The sequence below is a fragment of the Mixophyes fleayi genome, chromosome 3 (assembly GCF_038048845.1).
Source record: "Mixophyes fleayi isolate aMixFle1 chromosome 3, aMixFle1.hap1, whole genome shotgun sequence".
In the NCBI taxonomy this organism is placed as follows: Eukaryota; Metazoa; Chordata; class Amphibia; order Anura; family Limnodynastidae; genus Mixophyes; species Mixophyes fleayi.
Window position 1 is genome coordinate 117953895 of NC_134404.1, and position 25847 is coordinate 117979741.

At 39.0% G+C, this 25847-nt stretch overlaps 1 protein-coding gene across 2 annotated transcripts in view; it reads right to left on the reverse strand.

Annotated features, from left to right (window-relative positions):
• Nucleotides 1–532: 532 nt before the first annotated feature.
• MELTF (melanotransferrin) overlaps nucleotides 533–25847 on the reverse strand; it is a 49044-nt gene continuing 23729 nt past the window's right edge. Inside the window, exons 2-16 of one of the 2 annotated variants that reach the window (XM_075202241.1) lie at nucleotides 22087–22241; nucleotides 21606–21705; nucleotides 20679–20861; nucleotides 20264–20417; nucleotides 19803–19867; nucleotides 17577–17764; nucleotides 15299–15476; nucleotides 13115–13266; nucleotides 12873–12969; nucleotides 11375–11569; nucleotides 9921–10077; nucleotides 6265–6329; nucleotides 5281–5468; nucleotides 3177–3366; nucleotides 533–804 (exon numbers count right to left, since the gene is read on the reverse strand). In XM_075202241.1, coding sequence (XP_075058342.1) covers nucleotides 737–804; nucleotides 3177–3366; nucleotides 5281–5468; nucleotides 6265–6329; nucleotides 9921–10077; nucleotides 11375–11569; nucleotides 12873–12969; nucleotides 13115–13266; nucleotides 15299–15476; nucleotides 17577–17764; nucleotides 19803–19867; nucleotides 20264–20417; nucleotides 20679–20861; nucleotides 21606–21705; nucleotides 22087–22241 — 2135 coding nt within the window. In that variant the 3' untranslated portion in view covers nucleotides 533–736. Of the gene's footprint in view, nucleotides 805–3176; nucleotides 3367–5280; nucleotides 5469–6264; nucleotides 6330–9920; nucleotides 10078–11374; nucleotides 11570–12872; nucleotides 12970–13114; nucleotides 13267–15298; nucleotides 15480–17576; nucleotides 17765–19802; nucleotides 19868–20263; nucleotides 20418–20678; nucleotides 20862–21605; nucleotides 21706–22086; nucleotides 22242–25847 lie in introns of both variants that reach the window. The other variant, XM_075202239.1, reaches the window with a different exon arrangement.

Here is a 25847-nt window from a genome sequence, read left to right on the forward strand (position 1 = left end):
TGGGGTTTTTAATATAATACTGTCCTTCGTTCCTTCACCTAAAACTGAAAATCAAGTACTACCTCTGGCGAGTATATAGTGAAATTGTCGGATTTAACTCTGGTACCCCCATGGTTCATTGATCACATTAGCATCTCTCAATGTAAACTCACTTTTATTTGCATTGTGACACTCCTCCCCTTTGTGCATGGCTTGGACTATTCTCCGGGGCAGGATATAACATTGTAATTCTAATTGCAGCTTCTAAAATGTAGTGACATGGCAATCGCCAGGAGTAAGTGTTTCCATGGATCACAGAGACCACCAGGGATGGTTATTACTATTTCACTGACTGCAAGGAGTAAATAGTTAATTTATAGTTGTAGATGGCTTTATGTAATTATACTGTGCTATGGAACAGGCTACTCCAAGCACAGCTGTTAGGTGATTCAATTCTTACATATAACTATTATCTATAGCAAAATGATGTGAAGCAACTTGGCTTCTGCGCCATAAAGAAAATGTACATATTTATATATGTAAACATGCCAGATTCCCATTTTGTTTTCTTTAAAAGACAGAGGTGAACTGAGATCACATTGATGTACACTGGGGTAAGTTGGAAGAGATTACAAGACAGATACACATTGTACATTCATTATTTACAGAATCCTTGTCTTCAATGGAAAGAAAACACTTGTTCATGTTTGCAGCACTACAATTTCCAAAGGCATCTTGATGTCTCAGTAGTTGGTAATTATGCACAAAACTTAATTAGTAGGATGTTGCTAATTAGCAATAAGAGAGCATTCGCTGTAGTTATATCTGTAGGGGCAAGAAAGTGAAAATAATGTCAATTTAACAATATATCCTTTTCATTTATATAATTATTTGATTAAATTACAAGAGCTCTATTACGAACAATTACATTTAGGATCAAAATGATAAACTATATGTTAGGCCTAGTTTTTCATTTTACATACAGTATTATATATAAATAAAATCTATCCCGGTGTTAACAATTTAATAACTCTTGGACCGTGATGGACGGATGGACACAGGGATATATATATGTGATAGACCGACAGTGCGCTTGCTTTATGTTATGCGTCTTGAATTAGCAAACAAAGTTCACTGCAGTACTGAATATTGCTACCTCATATGTGGTGGCAAATAAGCACCTTTATTGTGATTTAAAGCCCCCGAGACATCTTTAAAACTAGGGAAAACTTTTACCATTTGCCCCATCTACAATGCTTCCAGCAGGGGCCTTTTCAGAAGGTAGTTGACCTGTGTGCAAGATTAGTGCTTCCCTTACCCCTCCCATAACACCCGACATTTGTGAATGAAGAATTGTTACAGAAGGACAGAGTGCGCGCAAAGGAGTTACATTGTGAAGCGCTGAGCCACTCCCTTCCCCATTCCCAATACCACTTCAGGGCTGTGCATAGTGGTATATGAATCCATAAAGGGCTTATGGCTGATATCTTGACCTCCTTTACCTTCTTACTCTTATTTAACTATAACCTTAAATAACAACACGAGACCTGAGTGTGGCAAATTTAAATGATTTATTTAAATATGGTGGTGGAGAATAGAGCAGTCAGTCCGACGTCTGCCAGGCAAAACCCAACTGTCCCAGCATTAACCATTGGGACCTCATCAACTGGGGGACAACCAATCAAACCCCTGGGTTCTAGTGGGGGACCAACCAATCACACCCTGGCAGCACATATCTACACTGCATCCTGGTTTTACAGAACCCGCCCATCCTCTGGGCTAGACGGAAAGCAATCACAGGGCAACCCACAGGGGCAGTACCCGTACCGAGACTATAGCCGATTCACTCGAAGAGAGGCGGGTTCATCTTGCCCAATACCGTAAATGTGCGCCCAAACCATTGGCCGTCGACTGTACTGCGTTTTCCGGCCACTCTCCATCCAGGCTCACGGACAGCCTTGTCAACCACCAATAACTGAGCCCCAACCTGATCAGCATCTATTAGTTCCCTCATGCTACCAAGAGCCAACAACCAGGGAGGGTGGGTGGGCAACGTCCAGAACTGCAGAGACTGATTAACTCTCCTCCCATCCCACTTATAGCCTCTGTCTCCCCCTCTCCTATAACACCAGATGGGCATACTCCCATAGTTAACTATTAAACTCCAGAGAATAATCCAGCTAAAGATACATCTAAAGCTTTTAAATTGCCTTCTGTCTTATTCCAGCCCTCAGTTCTTATTTCTAAAGTGGAGACTGATGCAAATAGGAGTTACTGCCAGATGCAGTCAACATTTTCCAAAAAGGAATTTATTATAACTTGCTTAATCATACATATCCCAAACCCCCTGTCTCATCCTATCCCTCCCACTTCTCTCCCTACAGTAGAAGACCTGGGTCCTTGCACTTGATAGCGTGATGCCATGGCTCCCAGTGCATGACAGACTGGAAGCAGGGCGTATGCCGATGCGGTCACACGGCGCGCTCCATGCATATTAATAACAGGGTGCTGCTGCATCACATGTGGGGATTCCATTGTGATGCAGAAACGCATTAGGTGGAGATGAGCCTACATGTCAAAGGGCTCTCATAGAGCCCCCCTGACTAATGGGCCCATTTGCAATTGATTGAGCAGCTTCCATTTCTGTATTGTTGTTTGGGAGGCATATATGGGATCAGTAGCTGAAGTGCTGGTCCTTCTATTGCCATTTTGGAGGCTCTTGTGGTACCTCCAAGTATGTTAGCTCTCTGTACAAAAACACATGAATATGTGACCCAAAATACGGACTCTCATTGTTTAAAGTTAGGACCACTCTATTAGCAGGGGCGTTATGAAGTGGCGGGCGCCTTATCATATTTTTATATATGGTTGTAATTGAGACTCCTTCTAATGTATGTATAAGTAAAATATCAGCTAATTTACTGGTTCACATCAGTATGCTGGGGGTTTTTTCTGTCTCTGTTCTAGATATCCTCTCCCCTTTCTATCACCTGCTGTGAACCTATAAACTGATAGAGCAACGTCCATGTCTGTATTGTTCTGTGTGTGCTGAACACCCTGCATCCATGGTAGATAGGACACTGCCCTCCAGCTCATTTATAGTTTATGTTTTTATATATATATATATATACACATATACATACATACATAATGAATGCAAAACGTACAGTTGTGATAAGAACATAAATATTTCTTACCTTTACTAGAGGAACACTGCAAACCCTCCAAGGATTCAATGTAATGTCTACCTAGCCACTGTTCATACGTTTTCTTCTCTTTCACAGGAACAATCTTATAGGTAGAGTCCTTAAAAATCAGATCTTTTTTAGAATATAATGAAGAGTCAAACATTTTAAACTCCGAGTTAATATCACTCCCATAATAGTTCTGTAAAGTAAAATAAACAGTTTTAAAAAGAACAATAAATTGTTGGCAGAAAAGAAATGATTAATCTAACAAACTAACGCTAGGATGGTGCAGTACAATCCAGACGTTTAAACTAACTACTTATCATTCAGATATATGACAAATGTTCTTCATATTCAGTCATTTGGCACCAGACCAAGTGGCTGGCTATGGAGCTGCCCACAAATGCTCCTCACCACTTCCGCCTCTTCTGATGACCTCAGACACATGGCTATGGCCTGGCTCTACACCTTGTCAGATCAATTCTGACCTTTACAGGGCTAGCAGGTCAGGGTGACACATACTGCACAACTCAGTGCAGTATCTCCAGAGATTAATTTATGACTTAATATCTCACCATAAGTTCAGTAGCTAGTGCCAAGTGGATGAATAGAAAAATCAGGAACTAAGTTATCCATTTGTGTTGTATGACAGTCACATATCAATCCTGACACATCCTTATGTCGGTTTTAAATATTTTTATTCCAGATAGTATTGTCAGGCGCCATCCCCGCAGTTCTCTTCCTGCTCGGGGATATCCACCTGTCTCTTCCGGCTGGGAGCGCCCCAGTGCTTAGACTGTGAGAGACTCCACACCTCCAATTTCAGTTACATAAATACCGGCTAGTTAAAATCCATCAAGTATCCCTTTGTGACAAGTATTTTGTGAAATACAGTTATGTAGTTTACTGAACAGAAAGCTAGACTGGAGATAAACATATTTCACTGTATTCAATTTGTTTTCTTCCCTTTTATAATAGCACCATAATTAATGCTGTTTACATCACCAGCCTCATTATGCAGATTGCACGCTGCATTAGGACCAAAAGCTCATTCATCTAGTTGCATGACTGCAGACTAATGATGATGCTGGGGTGTTTCTATAGCGTCCTAGTGTTTTTGAGAGTAAAAATAAGGCTTGGTTTATTTGCATTAAGATATTTCTACAGATAATTTATACAACACTATTATTAGCCTCCTCACATGGACGTACTGCACTACAAAACAGAGCCTGTCTCCAAGTTTGTCTAGTAGCGATAGGTAAGTCAGTGAGTGTCCAGTTGTTCAGTTCATATGCAGCCCCCAGTTACACACCATAGAATCTCATCTCACTCCTGCTGCTCATTAACAACACAGATAAGGCCAGATTCTGCTGCAGAGGTCCTAGTAACTAGCACTATGATAGGATAATACCGGCCTTATGTCTGTTTATTCACTGAAATCCTGGCTTTTGGAACTTGCAGAAGCAGCAAACATAGAACAAGTATTATCCGATGATGGCACAGGTTGCTGGCACAACTGCTACAGCGATGTAGCCTGGTATATGATTACAACAACTGGCAGGCTAGCAGCATAATGGAATGAATGGGGTCTATTACAATGGCACTATCTGTGGCGTCAACAATAGTCTTGCACACATTTTTCAGGCACTTTCCTCCCCTGTGATGTATGGAGAGCAGTGACTCAATGTCTTCCTTGAAGCTTCTCTTGTGTAGCTGATGATAAGATGACTCTCATGATATTGTAAGGAAACTCCATGGCTGATGACCTATTTCTACATTGATATTTCTATATTACAGTGGCCTGGTTCCTTATGTGATTCAGTACGTGGTGCCCAAGCACCCAAGGACCATGGGTACAGTCACAAACTTGAACAACTGTCCCTCTTTCTCTAATGTAGTTATACCAGTCACTGTAACAGTCAGGGCTATAACTACCACTCAACTACAAACGTTCTTCAGAACTATAGCTCCCATAGCTACAACACACTAAATTGCTCACATTAAGAAGTAACATGGTTAATTGATTACAGTAACAGTATAAAACACACAAGATTGACTTAATATTAATATTAACAGTGATTGTTCAAAGATTGTTTCTGCTTATAATAGTTACCTGCGCCGTGTCCAGAAGGCCGAATAATGCGTGTATATTAGTATCTGGATGAACCATAACCGCATGGGCAGGGACCTGTCCCCAGTTACAGTCTCTATATTGAATCACTTCTGCCCTGGCACCATTTGGGCACAGCAACTGGAAGTCACTAGATATTAACTTCTTTGCCCATTCCGCTGTGTTGTTTCCTAAAGAACACACAATCAGGCAGGGCATATATACCATTGCGATCCTTACTAGTTTTTAAATGGCTACACACGTTCCTTTCATTCAATCCTATCATTTGTTATGGCATTGTTAAAGGATCTACAATGTATATGTTGCAATAGATTCAATAAAATCAGTGCCAAGCATCCTACAGCTGTTCTACATTGTGCATACAATGCAGATTTATTTCTGTTCTGTCAGATGAGAATTGTACTGTAACTGAAACAATCTCTTGTTTGTTTACTTAGGTCTGATTTACAAAACAATTGTAATGTGTAATGTGTCTGTATCAACTTTCTATTGATGTGACTGCAAAGATATGCAATTGTTCATTCTGGTAAATCAGTATGACACCAATACATCCACACTACTAGACTTCTATGACTCCATCATATGCTGAATTAAACACAACTGTTTAATGCTGTTCGTGATTTTCTTATATTTTCATTGGTTTTGTTATAATTGCGTTTCCTTTCTGAATATAAGAAGATGTATTTGTATCTTATTGTATGAAATGAATAGCGTACATGAACACCTAATACAATAGTAATACATACAGTAAAAGTAAAAATATAACTAGATAATTAATGTGACTCAGATGGTTGGAAATTGCCTTTAACAAGTCATGTGATATGAATAAGATGTCCCTAACATAAAAGATTAAATTACTTTTTCTAAGGGTGTCTCTAAAATGACAGCTATAATTCCCCCCCCCCCTCTACTTTTCTGATAACTACAATTGTTTACACAAAAATAAATATATATTGGGACAAATACCGTCAGAGTTTTCAAAAACTGTTGTGTGCTTCACAAACGCCACTTCTCCTCCTTCTACTAAACACCTGGAATAACACACAGATAGAGAATATTCATTTTCAGGAGTTCTATGAGTAGAACAATGACATAGTAGAGAACATAAGCAAGTTATGGTCATCAGTTTGCTGATGTGTTCCTGCAGTATGAGGAGACAGCTTGAGGTTGCTGTCTAAGGAAGCTAAAAGGGTCTAATCTAATATATGACATGCAACATGGTACAACACAAAATCATCTTTGCTGGAGATGTGTTCCTTGTTTTGTAGAGGGGCAGCTAGATTTCTGCCAAACATATGGATTTAGATTAATTTTGTGGAGGAACACAGGTCTGTAGGAGTAGAGCAGAGTGAGGGTGTTTATTGTGAAGTACAGAGTAGAGGCAATGATGCATCTGTGCAAAGGAGTGAAGAAATTAGATTTCATTTTACAGAGCAACATTATTGCAAGTAAAGGAGGGAAAGGGTACATTTTCCTTGCTTTGCAGAAGGGTGCGCAGCCTTCATCATCTGCAAAAACAATAACATTTTTGCGCTAAAGGAGATTGGATCTTGTCCTATACATTTAATGTGACACATTTTTTACCTTACAGTTGCACCTCAGAGGAACAGCGCATTTCAGGTGCACTTTGTCCAATGTAAAAACAAAAAAATTCAAATGCACAAAGTGACCCATGTAATAAAGGTATTGCTCACTCGCAGGATTAGTGTAACATACAGTGGAGGCTAAGCTGAGCAATATGTCAGGGAGAAAAATGAAAAAGCTGAATTTTGTAAGCGGGTGTTTCTGAAGGAGTAGGAGGTTGGTGATAGGAGATTTACACTTTTGCACCTAGGCCCACTTCTAGTTTGTGGAGGTGTCTCCTGAGAGCGAGAGCAACCGTGTACCTTAAATGGTGCTATGGCATATAACTGACCCATTATGGGACTTAAATAGAGGACACTGTGTCATTGGTGCTTTTGTACATGTGACCATGAGGCTTAAGAAGCTGTCTGCATTCACAAAACTTTGGGACACCAGCAATAGAGGAGACCCAGCAAACCCCTACAGAGAGGCTCTGGTCCTGAACAAACTATGTTAAAATGCAAGGGGTGCAAATTAGTTTATTATTTTGCATGTATGGAATATACGGGCTGCTTTTCATGTTAGATACTTAATAGCTTTATTTTTACATTGAAATTTAAAGTTGATCTAGAATATTCCCTATAAATCTGTCCCCACATTTTAAATTTACATTTTAAATTTGCAACATGGTTTTGCCAAGGTGCAGAGTTTCTCCTTTTTTTTTTTCTTTGCTCTCCTTAATGACTCAGGCTCTCTGTCTTCAGATAGAGCAAATGAATTATGTTAAAGACAATACAGATGTAAAAGTAGCGGAATGCCCTGTGCAGAGAGTTTCCATCCAACATTCCAATTTTTTTTTCTAGAAAGACTGGTAAAGGCTGTGACCAGACATTGGGCTGTGATTCCTGGAGAGCCTTCTAAAAGTATCTTCCAAACAATCTTTATGGCTGTACACAAAATATAATATAATTTAGTGAACATAGTGTGTACATATGTGGCTTCTTAAGGATTAAAGTTTTGCTGAGAGTACACTTAGTAGGTCATATATTTTAAAATTAAGCTACATTTATGTAAGCACTATTCCACATTTCTCTGTCAGGCGCTGTTCCAGCTGTTCCTCTATGAAGCGGGGACGGCCGTCTGATATTTCCGTCCTGCTGCTAAGCAACAGGCACGCAGCATCCCCAGCCGTCCTTGTGTCGTCGGGCGCATGCACACTGGCACGTCTCGTTTCTAGGCAACTGAACACTTTCTTGTTTTGGCAGTCAGCCTGCCTGACCACCCCTCTCCTCCTCCTTTCACACCTCGGCTGCATCTATTTAAAAACGTCTCTGGCAACATTAGGGTGCTAGAGTATCAGGTCTCCTGTTCTCCAGCATTATTATATGTTCCTGCTCCTGGTTTGGTTCTGACCCGGCTTTCCCTGACTTCTCTTCAGGATTGTGCCTATTTGCTCTGTTCTGACCCTGGCTTGTCCACCATTCTTCTGGATTTCACTATTAGTCCTATCCTTGTGACCTCGGCCTGTCTGACTTCTCTGTGAATCTCCCTTTGGTACCGTCTGCTCCAGTTTGGTTCTGACCTGGACCGTTCTGACTACTCTTTGTCACTATTCTGGTAATTGTCTAGGAGAACCGTGATCTGCGTACTCTGTGCAGCTAAGCCCAAACCTCCTTGCGGGGGTCCCTGGTGAACACCAGGGGTACGTTAGACTCTGCCCCTCCTGGTTCAGTGGCGCTAATACCAGTTAGTGGTTTCTGAGCATCTTTAGTCCACAGCGCTCTTCGAAGCCTGACAATTTCTTTACCTTTGGGAGGTTTCCTGTAACCTCTTTAAACTAATGAAATCATGTAACCATCTTTCGGTACACCTTCAGAATGCTGAAGCAAACTGCAAGCCAGAAGACATACCATGTACTGGACACACCTCCTCCAAATTTTGGGAGATATGTATTTGTGCAATTGGACTAGGAATGGGGTTTGTCAGTAGCCACAAGGTCACAACATTCCACAAAGGATCAACATTTCTATTACTGTAGCTGTAAAATTTGCACTGAACCGCAGCAATCAATCATCAATTCTCTTTCCTCTGTCTAGTGCAAATTAGACAATGGAGGTGTTGGTTGCTATGGTTTAGTGCAAATGTTGCTTTTAAATGCAATGTTAATAAATGTGTCCTACCGTGTGAGTTGTGGCTGCCAGTGACGTCTATGTGCAGTGTTGCTGCCAATGGGCTGTCATTGTAATGATAAACCTGCCAGTGTTCCCAATTGGAAAATAAGGGCATATCAAGCTATGCTGTGGTCTGACATGTCTATTTCTGCCAATACACTGCACCTTTGCAACACAGACAGTCTGTGAAATATCAGTACTGCCCCACAATGGGACAGGTATGTAATGGGACTGCCAATGGGTCTTTGTGCAGTGTAACTGATAATGTGGTGCCTGCACTTTATCTGTCAATGGCTTCTACACAATGTGATTTAAGTGATTCATCGCAGTGACCGGGTTACTTTTGCTAGTGTAAAGTACAACAATTGAAAGCTGCTATTTTTTCTTACATTCTGCAAAGCCTCATAGTGCTTTAATCTACTCATTTAAAATATAGACCCTGATTTGTATGATATTTACATATCTTCCTTATCAGACAGTGTCTATATAAAGCAGGGGCAGGCTGGGCTGGGGGGCAGGGGGCATCCACCCCCCGGGCCGGTCCATAGTGGGCTATCTTGGGCTGGATCACTGGGCGACCTCAATTTTTTTTCCTTTAAAATTGTCTTCTGAGTCGAGTCTTGCCTCCCGGGCTAAAATTTGCCAGCCCTCCCCTTATTTAAAGTACATTTGTGTTCCTGCAGTATAATAGCTTTCAGTACTGCAGCACAATATGACATCCCATCAGTCTGATTCTGTCAAGGTAATAACCTGACTGCACCGTCACAATGTTATCTATGTTTATTACTAGGTGAAGGAAGGTCTTGTTTTTTTCTAAAAAATATAGAAAATAAACTTATATGTTACATATGTCAGAATGAAGCATTATTTTCCTATTCTATTCTTTACCTAAAAGCCCCCGAATAGCCATAGTATTCTTCATTGCTGTTGTTTTCACATTTGTATTTTCCAGACCCATCACCCTTACAGAGTTGGCAAAGTTTAGATGGGAACTCTTTACCATTTGCTCCCGGCACGCAGCTTGCAGAGAAAAAGTCACTAACACCTATGATATAAAGAGAGAACAACATGTTTATCAGTCACAGATCAGTTGTGGTGCAAAATAATAAAAAACAAGTGTAGGAAGGAAAGTAAACAGGTATCAGCATTAACACACCTGAGAGCTGGCAACAGTCTAGAACTGATTGCAAGCTCCATGTATTAGTGAGGGGATTAATATGTAAGGGAGTGGACTGGACAATATACAGGCGTCTGGCATGCTGTAATATAATTAGGGGGTCAAATCAGACAGATAGGACTCAAAAGAAGCCCTTTTTATAGCAGACTGATTTCTAGCAAACTGAGTAAGATATTAAGCTTAGATATTTGACATGAACACCATATAACATATATTTCCGGAAAAATTAACTTTTGGCATTTTCACAAATTTCTTTTCACAGGTATCAGTAATAAAAAAAAATCAATAAAATATGATTACAATATGATTAACAATTAAAAAAAAAAAAAAAAAAAGAGGAAGGTGGACACAAACAACTAAAAGTACTAAATTTGTGTGAGTATGTTCATTCAGATGTATCTCAAGATGGGTCCAGCTGTAAAACAGTAGCTTTGTTATGTCAGGCATATAATTGTGAGAGACAGCATAAAGACGCAGCTTTACAAGGGTATAATAATGTAATACAGTGTCCTATACACAAGAGATTAATAAATGAGGAAGTCACATTTTCATTTAAAATATAATTAAATACAAACACAAGTATAAATTAAATTAAATACAAACACCTGTTTTCCCCTTTAAAAGTCAAATGGCAATATTTGTTCCTGTACTATTCCAAACGGAAATGTCAATTAAGTAAATTGATAACAACAACTTCATGTAATATAGCTGCCGTGAATTTAGTACAATAAACTGAAGGGGTTGATACACCATCAGCCAATCAGAAATGGCTAGCTAGTGCTGCTGATAGTTATCATCAATGTGTATGATTGCACCTACAATCCAGCTCCTGCAAGAGATACACCACATAAAATGCATATCCGAGGATGCGTCCACATCTAGTTGTGTCGCAATTATGTCAAAGATGTGCAAAAATGTATATATGGAGGTGTGCATGCACATTTTGATAAAAAAATGAAAATGTATGTCCACTTCTAAATAAGTCCCAAAATGTCTAAAGAAAGAACGGGTTACTATCTATCTGGGTGCAAAGGTACAAGTAAACGTTATGCTGTTTTGTTATTTTGAAGCTTGGCCTGTGGCATAGAAAGAAGGTTAAAGTTGGGAAAGTTATCAATGACAATATTTTATGACAATTTATTGCAGTAAATTTCTGTACACTCACCCTTGGCAATATTACAACCGTCTGGTCTGATCAAACCCTTCCTAGTCAGCACACCTACTGGGATATTCCATCCGGCTGTCCGCATGTAGCCAGTATGACAGGATTTTCTGCCCTTCAGCTCATTAAAGGTAAATGCATCAAGAGGGTTTTTATGAACCAGTGCCACAGAATAATAGTTATCTGAGGAATCACTTTCTACAAGAATGCAGAGAACAGAAAACAGTTACATCCAGTAAAGCGCACAATCAGAAACAAGGGTGTTTATTTTTACAATGTATATACAATTATCTTCCCAGAAAATATGTAATTGAAAACTTTTTTTTTCTCTAAAAATGGAAAAAATGTTCACTAACCCTGTGATGGCAAAACCAATGATGTAAATCTGCTTTGTGAAAAACATAAGATAAAAAAATTCAAATTTTTCCTCAGTAAGTGTGAAAATGAACTGCCCACCACCCCCAGCTCTTTTCATAGACTATAAATACAAATTTACAAATACAGCGTGAAATGCCATTCTGTGGCATTGATAAGCAAAAGCATAACTCGAAGATTGTGCCAGCAGAAATGTGCACATCTGGGAAACAGTCTGTTCCGCTGTGAACCTGGACTTGTGGATCGTGCTGTGACTACGCTCATCTCTACCTGTATCCTTCCATCTCCCCTCCATCTCTTCTCTGCCTCCACTTTAGAAATCAGAGTAGAACACTGTGATGAGTCATTCAGAATGCCAGTACTTAGAGAGGCTTACAGAGGAGGGATCTGTGCCATTGGGTAATGCATAGGATGAATACAACAGAGGGAGTTGCAGTAACAGCTAGTAAAGTTGTAACTGAAACTGCCATGATTATTGCCAAAAGGGTAATGAAAATATAAGCAGTTTACAAATGTTTTACTTTAAATATGAGGAGCTATGGACTCATTGGCCGGTGTTATATGGCTAAGGCACCATTATGTGCCTAAATATCCATCTGGCCCTGCTCTTGAAAAAAACTTAACGTGAAGAAACTGTTGATGGAAATGTATGTAATTTAGTAGTATGAAGAACATTGCAAAAATTAGTTTAACTCAGTCAGAATGAGAATTTGCTTGTGTGTGTAAGTTCCTGGCTCTATTCATAGTAAAAATTGTGGGGTCATTTGTTCGGGACCGTTTATGAATGTATTTGGCCTGTGTGAAAGTAATGTTTGCCCCACCCGACAAAAAGCGAAAAGAAAAGTGACCAAAAAAGTGTCGGTTGGGTCATGACATTGGTGATGGAAGAGGTGCAGGTTAAGTCGCACAGACGCAGCTAAAGTGATTTGGGGAATTCTGCATGTAAAGGACCCAAAAGTCAAGAGGATGACGCAGGTCCCTATATGGACTGCACACCCTGCGCCCTTGGTAATAGGTTAGAGACATTTGTATTATAACTGAATCTTTACAAAGCAATGCATTTTTATGTAGCTGAGGTTAAGAAAAAATAAAGAATTTCTCCTTGTCACTTACCAGAATAACTTACCAGAATAACTCTCTGCAGCAGCTGGCACGAGGCCATATGTCTTTCCAGCTGTGAAAATGTCACCTCCATCCAGTGTTACTGCATCAACCTGTTTTTGCTGTATGGAGAATACAGAGAAGGGATGTACAGTGAATCATAGCAGCAGTATGCACCAAGAGACTGGCTATGGCTTCATTTGAATGTCAACAACAGCCAGAGAGCCACCTGTTAGATATGACTGGCTAAATATGTTTCATTCTAACCTGAATCAGTTTCATACACTCTTCATGGCTTCCAGCAGAGACACACTGGATTGATGGGAACAAAGTCTTGTTATAAAATGCGACAGCCATATCAGCACATTTCCACACTTCTTCTGTGCTTATGCTGCACCATCGGAAGGATTTTGGTAGTTCTAAAGATAATATTCGAACACAAGTTAGGATTCTTACAACATTAACTGATAGCCCTAAACTGGTTTCAAGTCAGATGTGAAATGATTGTTATTATTTCTGCTCTATTATGGTTGAAATACATCTCTTGTGAATGCTGATTGAACCAATGATACTGAGGCACTTAACATGTCTTAACTCTATGATGAGTACATGTGGACAAGCAAAATACATGGAAAAAGCCTTTGAAAGTAACACACCATTGAGACCAGGGGGTATACTTACTAAACTGTGGGTTTGAAAAAGTAGAGATGTTGCCTATAACAACCAATCAGATTCTAGCTGCCATTCTGTAGAATGTACTAAATAAATAACTTGAATCTGGTTGCTATAGGCAACATCAAAATTTTTAAAACCCGCAGTTTAGTAAATATACTTGCAGGAGTAAGATAATCAGACATAAGAATTGCCATTCCACAATTTCTAAAATGTATTCTAACAAAGAAAACAGCACAAATTACAGGAAGCAAATCAAACCTATACCCTCCTTAAAGTTGTGCTTAAACATTAACATACATTCTAAGCAACGTTGATCATCGTGTATTTTTAAATCAGATGAAACCTTACCTACAATTAGTAATGATGCTATTTTACAAATGTAGATCAGTATTATACAGTGTACAGATTGGGTAATATGCAGGATGTTAAGGAAATAGACATTTGCCCTTTATGGGAAGAATTATACTATAAATTTGCTAAATTCATATCAAATTATATATTATGCTTTGGATATCTGTTTTGACCACTCCTTTCACCACTGACCTCATATAAGAAAAACAGCTATTTACAAGTTTTCAAAAAACTCTGTACTTGATATGCGTGGGTCGTGTGTATGTATATAATCATATATATATATATATATATATATATATATATATATATATATATATATGTGTGTGTGTGTGTAGTTATAGTTATAGATATAGATATATAAATTTGAGTCCACATTATATGGTTGTATACGTGTAATGCCCCCCAGTGGCATTTTAAGGAACAATGCACCCAGTGACTTAGGTGGGTTGCTATGGTGACAACCCAGCCGAGGCTGCTAGTGACTGGGGAGAAGGAGGGGCTGTAAAAAGGGGGGGAAAAAGAGAAGGAGGATAAAGTAGGAGTGCAGAGAGAGGAGAGACAGACTGAGGAAGAAGGGAGATGATGTGAGAAGCTGGGGACCATCCAGACTCCCTCGGCATTGCCTGGGAGTGCGAGCGCAGTGACTGCGCCAGGGCAAGGAATATGTGCCCTGAATAGGGAGAGAGTCCCCAGAGCAGAGACCCCTGAAGAGAAGGGGTCATTGCTGCAAGTGGCAGCATGCATACAGTAAGGGAGGTAAGAGCAGAGACCCCTGGAGAGAGGGTTGTAGCAAAGAGAGGCAGTTGTGGAGTTGCGGGAAACCCAGAGAGGGGCAGAGAGAACACTAGAGAAGAGTGTTATACCCCAAGGAAATTTACCTCTGCTTGCAAAGCTGAAAGCTACACTGTGATTCCTGCTGTGTATACTGGAAACAGAGGCTGAACTGTGAGTAGTTGTGGAACTACTACTGTGTCCAGGAGAACCTGGAAACTACTGTGACAACACCAGCAGTGTAAGAACTGTGCTGGAGAGAGTAAAGAGCTCTATATATTTCTGTATTGCTGCAACCATTATTATTATCGTGTTGGAGGTAGAGGAGTGTAAATAAAGAGTTCAGTTTGTCATTGAGATGATCTGGCGCCCAAATTATTCTTACTTTCAGTGCACTGCACCATAAAGTGACATAACCTGTGTCCCACTACTTACAAAGAAACACCTGCATGTGCAGGGACCCCCTAGTCATTTACACCCATGCCCATCAGCTAGCCAGGGCTTGAGAAGGAGATGCACTGTGTAGCCTTTGCACCCTACCCTACACAGTGACAAGGGGATACATAAATTAAAATAGTTTTTTTTTTACAATAGCTGAAAGAGGAATCCCCCACTCTTGATCAGTATGAGATATAAATGACATGTCTTTACTGTCAGGGTCACAGTCTATTCCTGTCATTGCTTGCAGAAATTCATCTCCGAGCCAGGCTTGATATGTCTGATTAGAGATCATCCTGAGTTCTGTTGTGACATCTCTGAACAGTAAGTTTGTCCCATTGTAGACGGAGGAGTCAAACATCTTGAAGCTGGAGCTAAGGTCATTGTATTTCTGCTGCAAAAAACAGATGGTAAAATATATTATATAGACCATTGTGCAGAAACTGGTGGTCCTTGCTTGACATGGATATCTCGCTACTACCAGAAAACACTTTGTGCAATAATATTTTTAAGAAAATATTCCCATCTACCACTGAAAACAGCTCAACAGGATTGTATGCTCTGTCCACATCACCAGATGTAATCAATGTAAAGCTAGTTTGGGAAAACCCCAATGCGAGTGCATTCACGACGGAGAGTGGGTATTGTGTGTGACACACACTTAATATATTTGGTGGACTGGAATATTTTCTTAAAAACTTATTTGCAGTATATATTGTTTATATTTTTAATGTTTCATTGGAGCACTAATTGATTGCTACTGCAAAGAAGGAATCATTTTCTCATCCTATGTTGGAGACTGCTTCAAGGGAATCTTATTTGAAGAACTTTATTTGGACTTTTATTTGGAATTTTTGGGGGATTTTCTTTGGAAACTGGCGTTTAAACTTATTTCATTCAGGTTATATTTTGTTTGCACATATGTGTACACAGGTTGAGCACTAATGATATAACACAGTTTTTGTATGTAATAATATTTTTGTTGCAGGAATTTATGTGCCTGCTATAAGTTGTTAGTAACTCTTCTTGCCGGTATTACTACTTACAGGAGTGCCATTAAAATACGAGCCTGCAGCACAAATTATATTTTGTGGCAACATGCGTCTATATTTCTGCAAATGTGCCCAATTTTATGTAGAGCGCATGGAATTAGCATGTGAAAATTCATACAAAGAAGAGCTATAAAGGTGAAATGAACAAAGGGGTAGTCACGGAGTGATAATAAGTAGAACAGTGAAGTGACTTTTTTTTACTTAGTATTTTCAGACAATCCTACAAAGTTGTATATTGCTTTTACCCAGGAGTAGTTCCAAAACCCAGTATGTGCGTTCCAAAACCCAGTATGTGCATGTGTAACTATGCAAGGGCGAAATAGACAAATAGGCCCCATTGAATAAAAAGAAATGCATTAAGCGGCTCATAAATTACATCCATTGTCTCTCTCTGTCCTAAAATCTCCTCACAAAACCTACCAGTCAATCTTATTCATGCATGATAAACCTGTCAAAATGAACTGACTTGTAACCTAGTGACAGGGGATGGGCATGATGTAAGTGGGCAGGGTATGATATAACTGGGGGGTGCTAGGTGCAGAAGGCCTGAAAATATGAACACTTGACAAATAACCTGCATAGAGATTACTTACATCTACATAAATAGCCATATATACAGTATGTCTGGATTTCCTTCATAGGGGGGAATTCAATTAGCTGTGTTACTGTAAAAAGTAACGCGGCCCGCGCTCTATTACCGTTATTATGGTAATAGTGCGCTTAAATACCGTTATTACGGTAGATTCAAGGCCGGCTTTTTGCTCGCAGCTCAGAAAGCTTGGTTAAATTTACCGTAATAACAGTAAAAGGTTTAGCGCTGCGCTACTTCGGTGGAATTGAATTCCCCCCAAAGACTGTTAGAACATGTCCAATATGAGGCAGAAATATGTGGGTAGGAACCATTTAGTAAGACAATATAAGGCAAACAGGTAATAAAATATTATAAATAATCAGTTGTTAATGTCATTATTCAAGAATATTTAATAAAATGATTAATAATTGAATTAATAAACAGTAATGTATGTGTGGTGATAAGTTACTGTATGTTGTAAGATGATTTACCAAAATTAAATAAACATTCATTGTAAAATGTGACCCAACATGGAATTTTAGCTTCCACACTGACAGAATATATGCTTATATAACACAGGAAGTCTAATGTGCACAGAAATAAAGATTCACCCACATTCTAAAGACTCATTTCCAATACCTTTAATTCTGAATATTTCCACAAATATTTATATAGAAACCTATGGCAGTTAATAAATATTTTTAAATCAGCTTATATGTTGGCTTCATGTTTCTTGTTAGATGACATACAAACATAATATTCCCACAGTTAAAAACAAGTAGATGGACACACAGCAAAATTCCCCTTATTAGTTATTACTTCCAACCCCAGACATAGAAAGGTGCCTCTGAGAGTATACTACACCCACCTGCCCTTCATGTAGCATCTTGTAAATAAGAGATGCATCTACATCAGGTCTGGTCACAACAGCACGAGCAGGTACCCTGGCCAGGTTACACTGCCTCCACTCACTGACATCTGCACGGGATCCATCGCGGCACAGCAGCTGGTAGTCTGAAGATAATACTCCCTTCGCCCATGCCACCGAAGTTATGCCTGGAGCAAATTTATCACATAAGAGCTACATTAAATATAGACCATAATAGAATATCTTTTCTATTATATCTATATATTTTTTAATTGTTCCTATATATGGCTTCTGTTATCATATATGTGTATAATGTCAAGCCCACTCCAATAGTAGAAAACAAAACATTTCTATATTTATATTTACTGTATATATAGTGTTAGTGAAAATAATGACTGGGCTATGTTGGACAAGTTTCACTTTCCTCTCCTGTTATTGATAAATTCATTTCCCAACAATGTCATTTTTCCCTCAGCAATTGAAAATATTAATCTCCAACCCTTGACAGAGAAGTTGAGATGCGGACTGGAAAAATTCCCAGAGTTGCCAGTACAATTTTCAAAGGTGGCAGGAACATCAGATAGCAGCACCCAGTTAGCTAGATGCTATGGTCAGTGGTAGATCTAGTACTGGTGCAGGGGGTGCAGAGGCTATGGGCCCGGAAGGCAGGAGGTGTTCCCACATACGCTGCAACGGCATTGGTTCTGCCACTGCCTGCACCCACAATCAACACAGAGAATGCACAGTGAAGCTGAAATGCTCCCTATACATGCTCAGAAGAGCAAGTCAGTGCATTAAAGTCTCTTTCTTATATTATTATAAAAAGGCTGTGTAGTAGACAGTTAAGTAAAATACATTAAATAGCTGCAGTGCTTATATGAAAATAAATATGTCCACTAGTCCAAAAAAAACCATACAGGTAGGTTAATTGGCTGCTAACAAATTGACCCTAGTCTGTGTCTCTGTCTGTGTTAAGGAATTTAGACTGTAAGCTCCAATGGGGCTGGAACTGATGTGAGTTCTCTGTACAGCGCTGCGAAATTAGTGGCGCTATATAAATAAATGGTAATAATAATAATAGGCGCTCTGTCACCCCTCTGCAGTAGGGTAGCGTTTTAGGAGGGAGGAGCTTTTCTCATAGGCAGCAGACCAACTGACAGCTAGGTAAACTTGATATACAGAAATGCAGTACGCGTTGGTTGATATATATTCAAAAACAGGGCCAGTGATGTCACAGCAGCCCAGTCTCAGGTTTTTGACCTGTATCAGATCCCATCAGGGCACTGTATTAAATTTGTGGATTTGCAGCTGTCTGTAGTGCAGCGGCGAGATAATACTTTACTGTTTAACAGAGCTGCAGTGGAAACACTAAACAATGTATTTTGCATTAATGGTCCTCATCTCAATATTTGAATGTAGGGGTTCAGCGGTCCTTTAAATAATATCTGTCCCAGAACTGGGAGATTTAGGGTTAAACATGCATCAGGGATAGAACATTGTGTAAGTACAAAGTATGAGTACTCCTTCTACAATCCTGGGTAAAGGCACCTGCATTTCATTTTGGGCTTGGGCTACATAGGTAGCATCAGAGTAAATTTTATTTTCCTGCATAAGAGAAGAAGGTCACTGTGTCAGGGGACAAAGAACACAGGAGGCTCAAAATGTGTTCTACATTTAAGTAAAGCACTGAAGATAATATTACAGAGAACACCTAAACATGTTACTGTTTCCATACATTGATAGCAAGATTCCAGGGTGGAGGTTAAGAACTTAAAGGAAATAGCACTAGTCACTACATTAGTAATGTATAACAGTGTCAGGGGCGCACGCAGGATTGTCAGGGTTCCCCCCCCCTGACCCCCCAAAAAACCCAAAAACAACCACGAGAGAGAGCTGCTGCGCATGCGCCTGCACATGCGCAGCAGCGCTGTCCTATACACCAGCCGCGGCACTGCCAAAGAAGCGTCCGCGGCAGTGCTGTATACAATACAGCACCGCCGTGGACGCTTCTTTGACAGCACCGCGGCTGCTGTATAGGACAGTACCGCTATGGTGGGCACTGAGTTAGCGCAGGAGGGGGGGTTTCTGGAGACTCAGAACCCCCCCCTGCGTGCGCCACTGAGTGTGCAATAATATGTTGTGTCCCAGGTTGGAAAATAGCTGTAATTCTTTAGTTAGGTGACCAACAGTTGGTTAATAGTGCCTTTAAGGAATATATATACTCACCATCTGAATTGTCAGGCACTGTGCTATGCTTTACAAAAGCCACATCTCCTCCTTCAACCAGACACCTGAAGAGACAAGTGAGGTAGGGAAACACTCATGGGACTAGATTTACTAAACTGCGGGTTTGAAAAAGTGGAGATGTTGCCTATAGCAACCAATCAGATTCTAGCTGTCATTTTGTAGAATGCACTAAATAAATGACAGCTAGAATCTGATTGGTTGCTATAGGCAACATCTCCACTTATCCAAACCTGCCGTTTAGTAAATATACACCCATGGTCTATGGTGAATATTCCAGTTACATTTGGCTAGAAAGTGTGTTAATAAACTAAAAGTGGAATCAATAGGCTTGTAACTATAAATTCCGAACAATGACAATAAAGTAAGATGACGTTTGCTAATAAAACTGGGCCACTAATTAATGATTGTTTCATTCTCTAAAGACCACACACTAAGCATACCTAAAGGCTCCTTCATAGTCCTGGTACATCTCTTGCCCATTGGGGAGACAGACGTTTTGACCACTGCCATCCCCTTTACACATCTCACAGAGAGACGGGTAGGCTAATTTGTCAGCTCCAGGCACACAACTTTTGGTGAAGAAGTTGCCCACTCCTATAAGCAGGGACACACATGTTATTTTTGCTATAATCATGAAAACGACACAGTAGACAGTTCTTGCAGAAGAAAATGCACATCAAACATTAGTTTATTTAATAAGCTTCATGTCACCTTCACACAAAGCTACTAATAAAATTTGAATGGTAATGACCTTCCTGGCTCCAGAAACCATCTCTCTAGATGACCTCAGCATTAAAGGTGTTTTAGCTCTGTATAATGTTTCCCATTTTCTTGTAGGGTGAAAATGATTCTTACCTTGTGAAATATCACAAGCCACCGCAGACATGCGTCCACTATCAATCAGATAGCCAATGGGCACATTCCATCCTGAAGTCTTCTGGAAACCAGTGTGACAAGACTTGGTGCCTTTCAGACTATTTATGGTGATATTAGAATTCTTCCTGACAACAGCTACGGCATAATATGAGGTGCCCACACCTGTCAATCAATATTACATCAATGTAACATGTCACATTGTATTAGTCTGTTAAAAACAACAGTTTCATTCCAGGTTTAACCATTTAAAATATATATGTCACCCAACTGTATACAGATCATTTAGATCAGTTTCACCTTTAAATACATTTTATACTACATCCATTGCTTGAGAACCCATAATATAATTTCATATTCTCTATGATCCAATGCCTTAAATCACCCCAAATCAATTCTGCTAAGAAAAACATGGAATTGAATAAAATTCCATTAGCTTTAAAATAACCAATGTATGATGACAAGTTGGAACTTTACAGAACCAGAAGATTATGGGGAAAATATAGTGAGGGGTATGATTAAACCAGATGTAAATATTACCCATATGGTCCCATCGGCTTTGAAAACTTATTATAGTCACTGGTATTTTCAGAAACTGAAGCTCTCTACACTTTTATAGAAATAATATAGTTTATTATAACATTTTAAATTGGGTAGCGCTTTCCAATCAAGGATTATTGTGTGCTAACAATAATACACAGTGTTTTTGATTCCATAGGCCTAATTCCTAGTCACTCATACAGAAAAATGTTAATAGCTTTAAAGTGCAATGCAATATCATTCAGTGTACACATTCTGTAGTTTGGATATATTGGTTGGATAAATGTATAAAAAATAAACTTTGAAAAGATTTTGCCCCAAGATACCTCAACCATTTACTGTAATCTGTAAGAATAAAAGTGTTCTAACCTTGATCATATACCTCTCCCACCACTGGCCTTAGGTTATACTGCTTCCCAGCCTGATAAATTAATCTGCCGTCCAAAGTTACTGCATCTGCTACATTTTCCTGTATGAAAATAAGAAGAAATAACATATCATGGCAATTGTTTGAAAAAAATATTTTGTAAGATGCTATTATATTATACACTACTTAGGTACTGTCTTATTTCTTAGAACCAAAATTCAATTAGAGCAATTACAAGTCGTTTTTGGGCCATTGATTTTGGATTTAGATTGGAACAATTTATATTAATTTTACTACACCAATGAAAAGCAACTTATCAAAAATCTATCAAAGAACTTTTCCATGTACCGTAAAATCAGTTTTCTGTAACGGGATCTGACACTGATGGTGCCTGGAGGGGACCATACAGGGGTTTGGCAGCATTGTTGGGTGTAATGGAAATCATGCATTGTTTGTTTGTGAGTAAGGGACAAGGCATCTTACCTTCACCATACGGGCACAGTTTAATGATGAATTCCCTTCCACACAAGACAGAGAAGGGGCAATCTGTGCTTGCTTGAAGGCCAATGTCATGGCAATACATTTCTGCTTCTCTGCTTCAGAAATTGTGCACCATCTGATTTCATTCAGACAAAAGACTGAAAAAAGACACACAATCAATACTTAAAATTAACTAGATCATTAATGGTATTAAGATGTGTATTATGTCAGGTTTACATAATGTGTAACTAAGTATATCAAATTCTGAGGATTCTGAATAGTAAATGTATAAAGTAAACATTTGTATTTTAAAAATCATTTGAAAGATGATGAGTGATACTTGATGAGTGATACTTGATGAGTGATACTTGATGAGTGATGCTTCATACAGTTCAAATTTTTGCTTCATAAAGACAAGCATGCGGTTTAGTATTAGATTGTAAAATGACCTCTTACATTCTGTGTTATTGTATGTTCTGTACTGTTATCAAGTTATCCTTCTTTTCTAATGCTCTGTAGACTATATTGGTAATATATAAATAAAAGGTTAATAATATAGAGGATAAATCCTGTACTGTAGATTATAAAAATGTTAATAGTTACAAAGGACCCTTCATACCATAATTTTCCCGGATCTAATATGCAGGAACATACCATCTACTGTAATATATAGGAATATCATTGGTAGATAGCTGCTAAGGTTCCTATCCTACACCAAACTCCCATGGGCTTGCCGGAGTTCAGAGCACAACAGGAGACATTGTGAACAGCTAATGAGCTGATAGCTGCCTTCAGCATGGACTGGCTGAAGAAAGTTGGGGGGAACAGAGCCAAGGTTCTGTAGCTACTTATACTTGACACCAGCTAAAGGCTCTGTATATTAGATTGGACATTATAAAAAGCTTTGCATATTACACTGGCACCAAATATAGCTCTCCATATAAGACTTGGCACAAGAAGTTGCTCTGTAAATGATACTGATCACCAGTTATGAGTCTTTATATGATACTGGTCACCAGATATGGCTCTGCATATTACCCTTGACAACTAATATGAACCTGTATGTCAGATTTGATACAAAATGTAGCTTTGCATATTATTCTTGGCACCAGATATCGGTGTGCATATTATTCTAACACCAGATATGTCTCTGGATATTATTCTTGGCACCATATGACTGAACATATCATAGTTTGCACCAGATATGGCTCTGTATATTGTATTTGGCCCTGCATAGGGCTTAACTTTATATAACTGGCAGTACACATGGCTTAATTTGATGTAATTGGCTCTTTACTCCTGACAAAAGATATGTCGCAGAATACAGTGCACTCTCTATTTTGGAACTGGTTCCTAAGTTTTGGATATAATTGTTGACACCTGCTTATTCTACAAGCACCTTCAGTGCCCCGCATGCTACATTAAGTGTTTACTAAACAAGAAGTGACTATAAACCTACTGTACAAGTCAGTGAATCTATAGCAAGGTAGGTTCAGGAATACAGTGAGTGAAACCTGCAGCATTAGCTGCTGATCATATATTTATTTATTTTTAAATGCAACACACATACCCTTCCCCAACTGTATTTGCATGGAGGGGATAGTAAAAACAAACAAACAAACAAAAAAAACATTAAATAAACATTGCAGTCTATGCAATGGGTTGTGCAATGTGGTTTGTATAATGTTGGACGGGGCTTATAGTTTGGCTGTGCAATATGCCATGTGGAATAGCACAACCATTATTTTTGCTCACGGCTCTATATTGATTACTCAATTTTTTTTTAAGTGTGCATGTGCAGGGACCATGGGGGCAATTGAAGAAGCCATAAACCATATAGAAATAACTTTTTCTGCATGGTTTAGGCAAATTTAAGTAATAGTTTTAATTATCAAATGTCTAACGCAGGAGATATCGTAGCTACAAATATTCTAGCTTTGTGGAGCTTGACCCCAATGGCTGATGCCATTTTACGATGGCATCAGCCGTTCTGCCCTATGGGGGGAGCGTAGCAGGAGATGGATCATCCGATCCCTGTCCGACGGCCTTCCTGCTCTCCTCTCCGTTAGCGAATGCAGAATGGTCAGAACCCTGAGTTGTTAGTGTAGCAAAGTCAGACACTCTGTCCTGGAATGATTTTTTAATAAATGGCTGCAAAATATCATCCCTTATCATTGTGATACGGGTAATAATTAACAAGGGGCATATATGGCTATTCATAAATAGGCCCCATATGGCTTTTATGTTATCAGAAGGATTTCACACAATTCAGTAGATGAAATCCTGATCTGTGCAAAAAGAATGCATGAAAAGAGTATCAAAGCTGCATGTGTTCTGATGCCCTATATATGTGCATTTATGATATAGGAGTAGTGATTTCAGCTCAGCACATCAAGACACATCAAAGTGCTTTAAAGTGTACATGCACTTTTATTGTGCTTTTAGTACATTCAACAAGATTTCATTGTGTTTAGTGTCATCCTCCTGATCATCAAAAGTTTTTGATGCATTTTTAATGCATTGAGCAGGACCATAGGCATTGAATTGCATCATTGCATATAGAGACACATCATGTGCATGTAAATGCTCTATGAAACAAAATTATTATATCCAACATTTTACATTCTGAAAGTTTCCTGGAAACTCACTAGATTCAAATACTCCGCTCTATGGCCCTTATTATAGCTTGCAGCCTGCGGACTAGCAGTGTTAAAAGCAAGATAATTGCAGTATGTGCAGAAGTTACTCAGATCAGAGAGATTTCATCTACTCTTGAAGGGAAATATTCATGACCCAGTCTCTGTAATTTACTTATGATGACAGATTTGGGAGATGGGATTTCAGTGGAAAATTATATACCAACAAACAGACAACACTCCATTGTTTTTTGGAGAACAGATTTCCTTAACATCTTCTTTCTGAACAAAATAATTATTATTATGTCAATGTAATAACACCACAAAGTATACATTATACAAAAAGAACATGTTTGATAGCAGATTCTTGTTACATATAGAAGGAAACATTCCATACCATTATGTTCCTGCATCACGTTTACTAGAGACTCGCATCAGTGTTTGTTCTGTTGGGGACCCTGCTCTTTCCACTATTTAACGCTCAATCTATTATTTTCCACATCATAACGCTGTCACACGTAGCCCTGTGCTCTGAAACATAATTACAAGAGAACCCTCATATCTCAAGGTCAACACACTCATGCCATGAAATAATCTGTGCTGCTGTGAATAGTACGATGATCTTACAATAAATTGTGCACATGATAGACAAAAAGAAAAGGAAGTTTGGATACAAAACAGCGCTCTGGCGCTAGTTATACAAACCTTAAAGAAAAATTACTCTTTTCTAATACTAGTCCCTAACAGGTCTAGAAGTGATTTAAAGAGAACAAAATTATCCTTATTAAATTATTGTGTGACCTAATGAATGGCTGCCAGAATTCTACAGTGGTGCAACATAGATATACAGCATAATAGATATACAGAAAGACCCTGAGGATAAACTGTAAAACATTGCTACCTAGGGTAGAGTACCAGTCAACCTGTATTGAAATGTTATCACCTACACTCAAGGAAATCTCCCAGCCAAGGTGGAGTGCCTTCTGAGCATATTATCGGTATGGTAGCTAAGATTATGGTACTAAAACTCAAATGTATTACACACATACATGTGCATTCCATCAGCTTCTCATTTTCAACCAGATTATCCATCTATTGCACTGTGTATGACCAGGCGCATCAATCTAA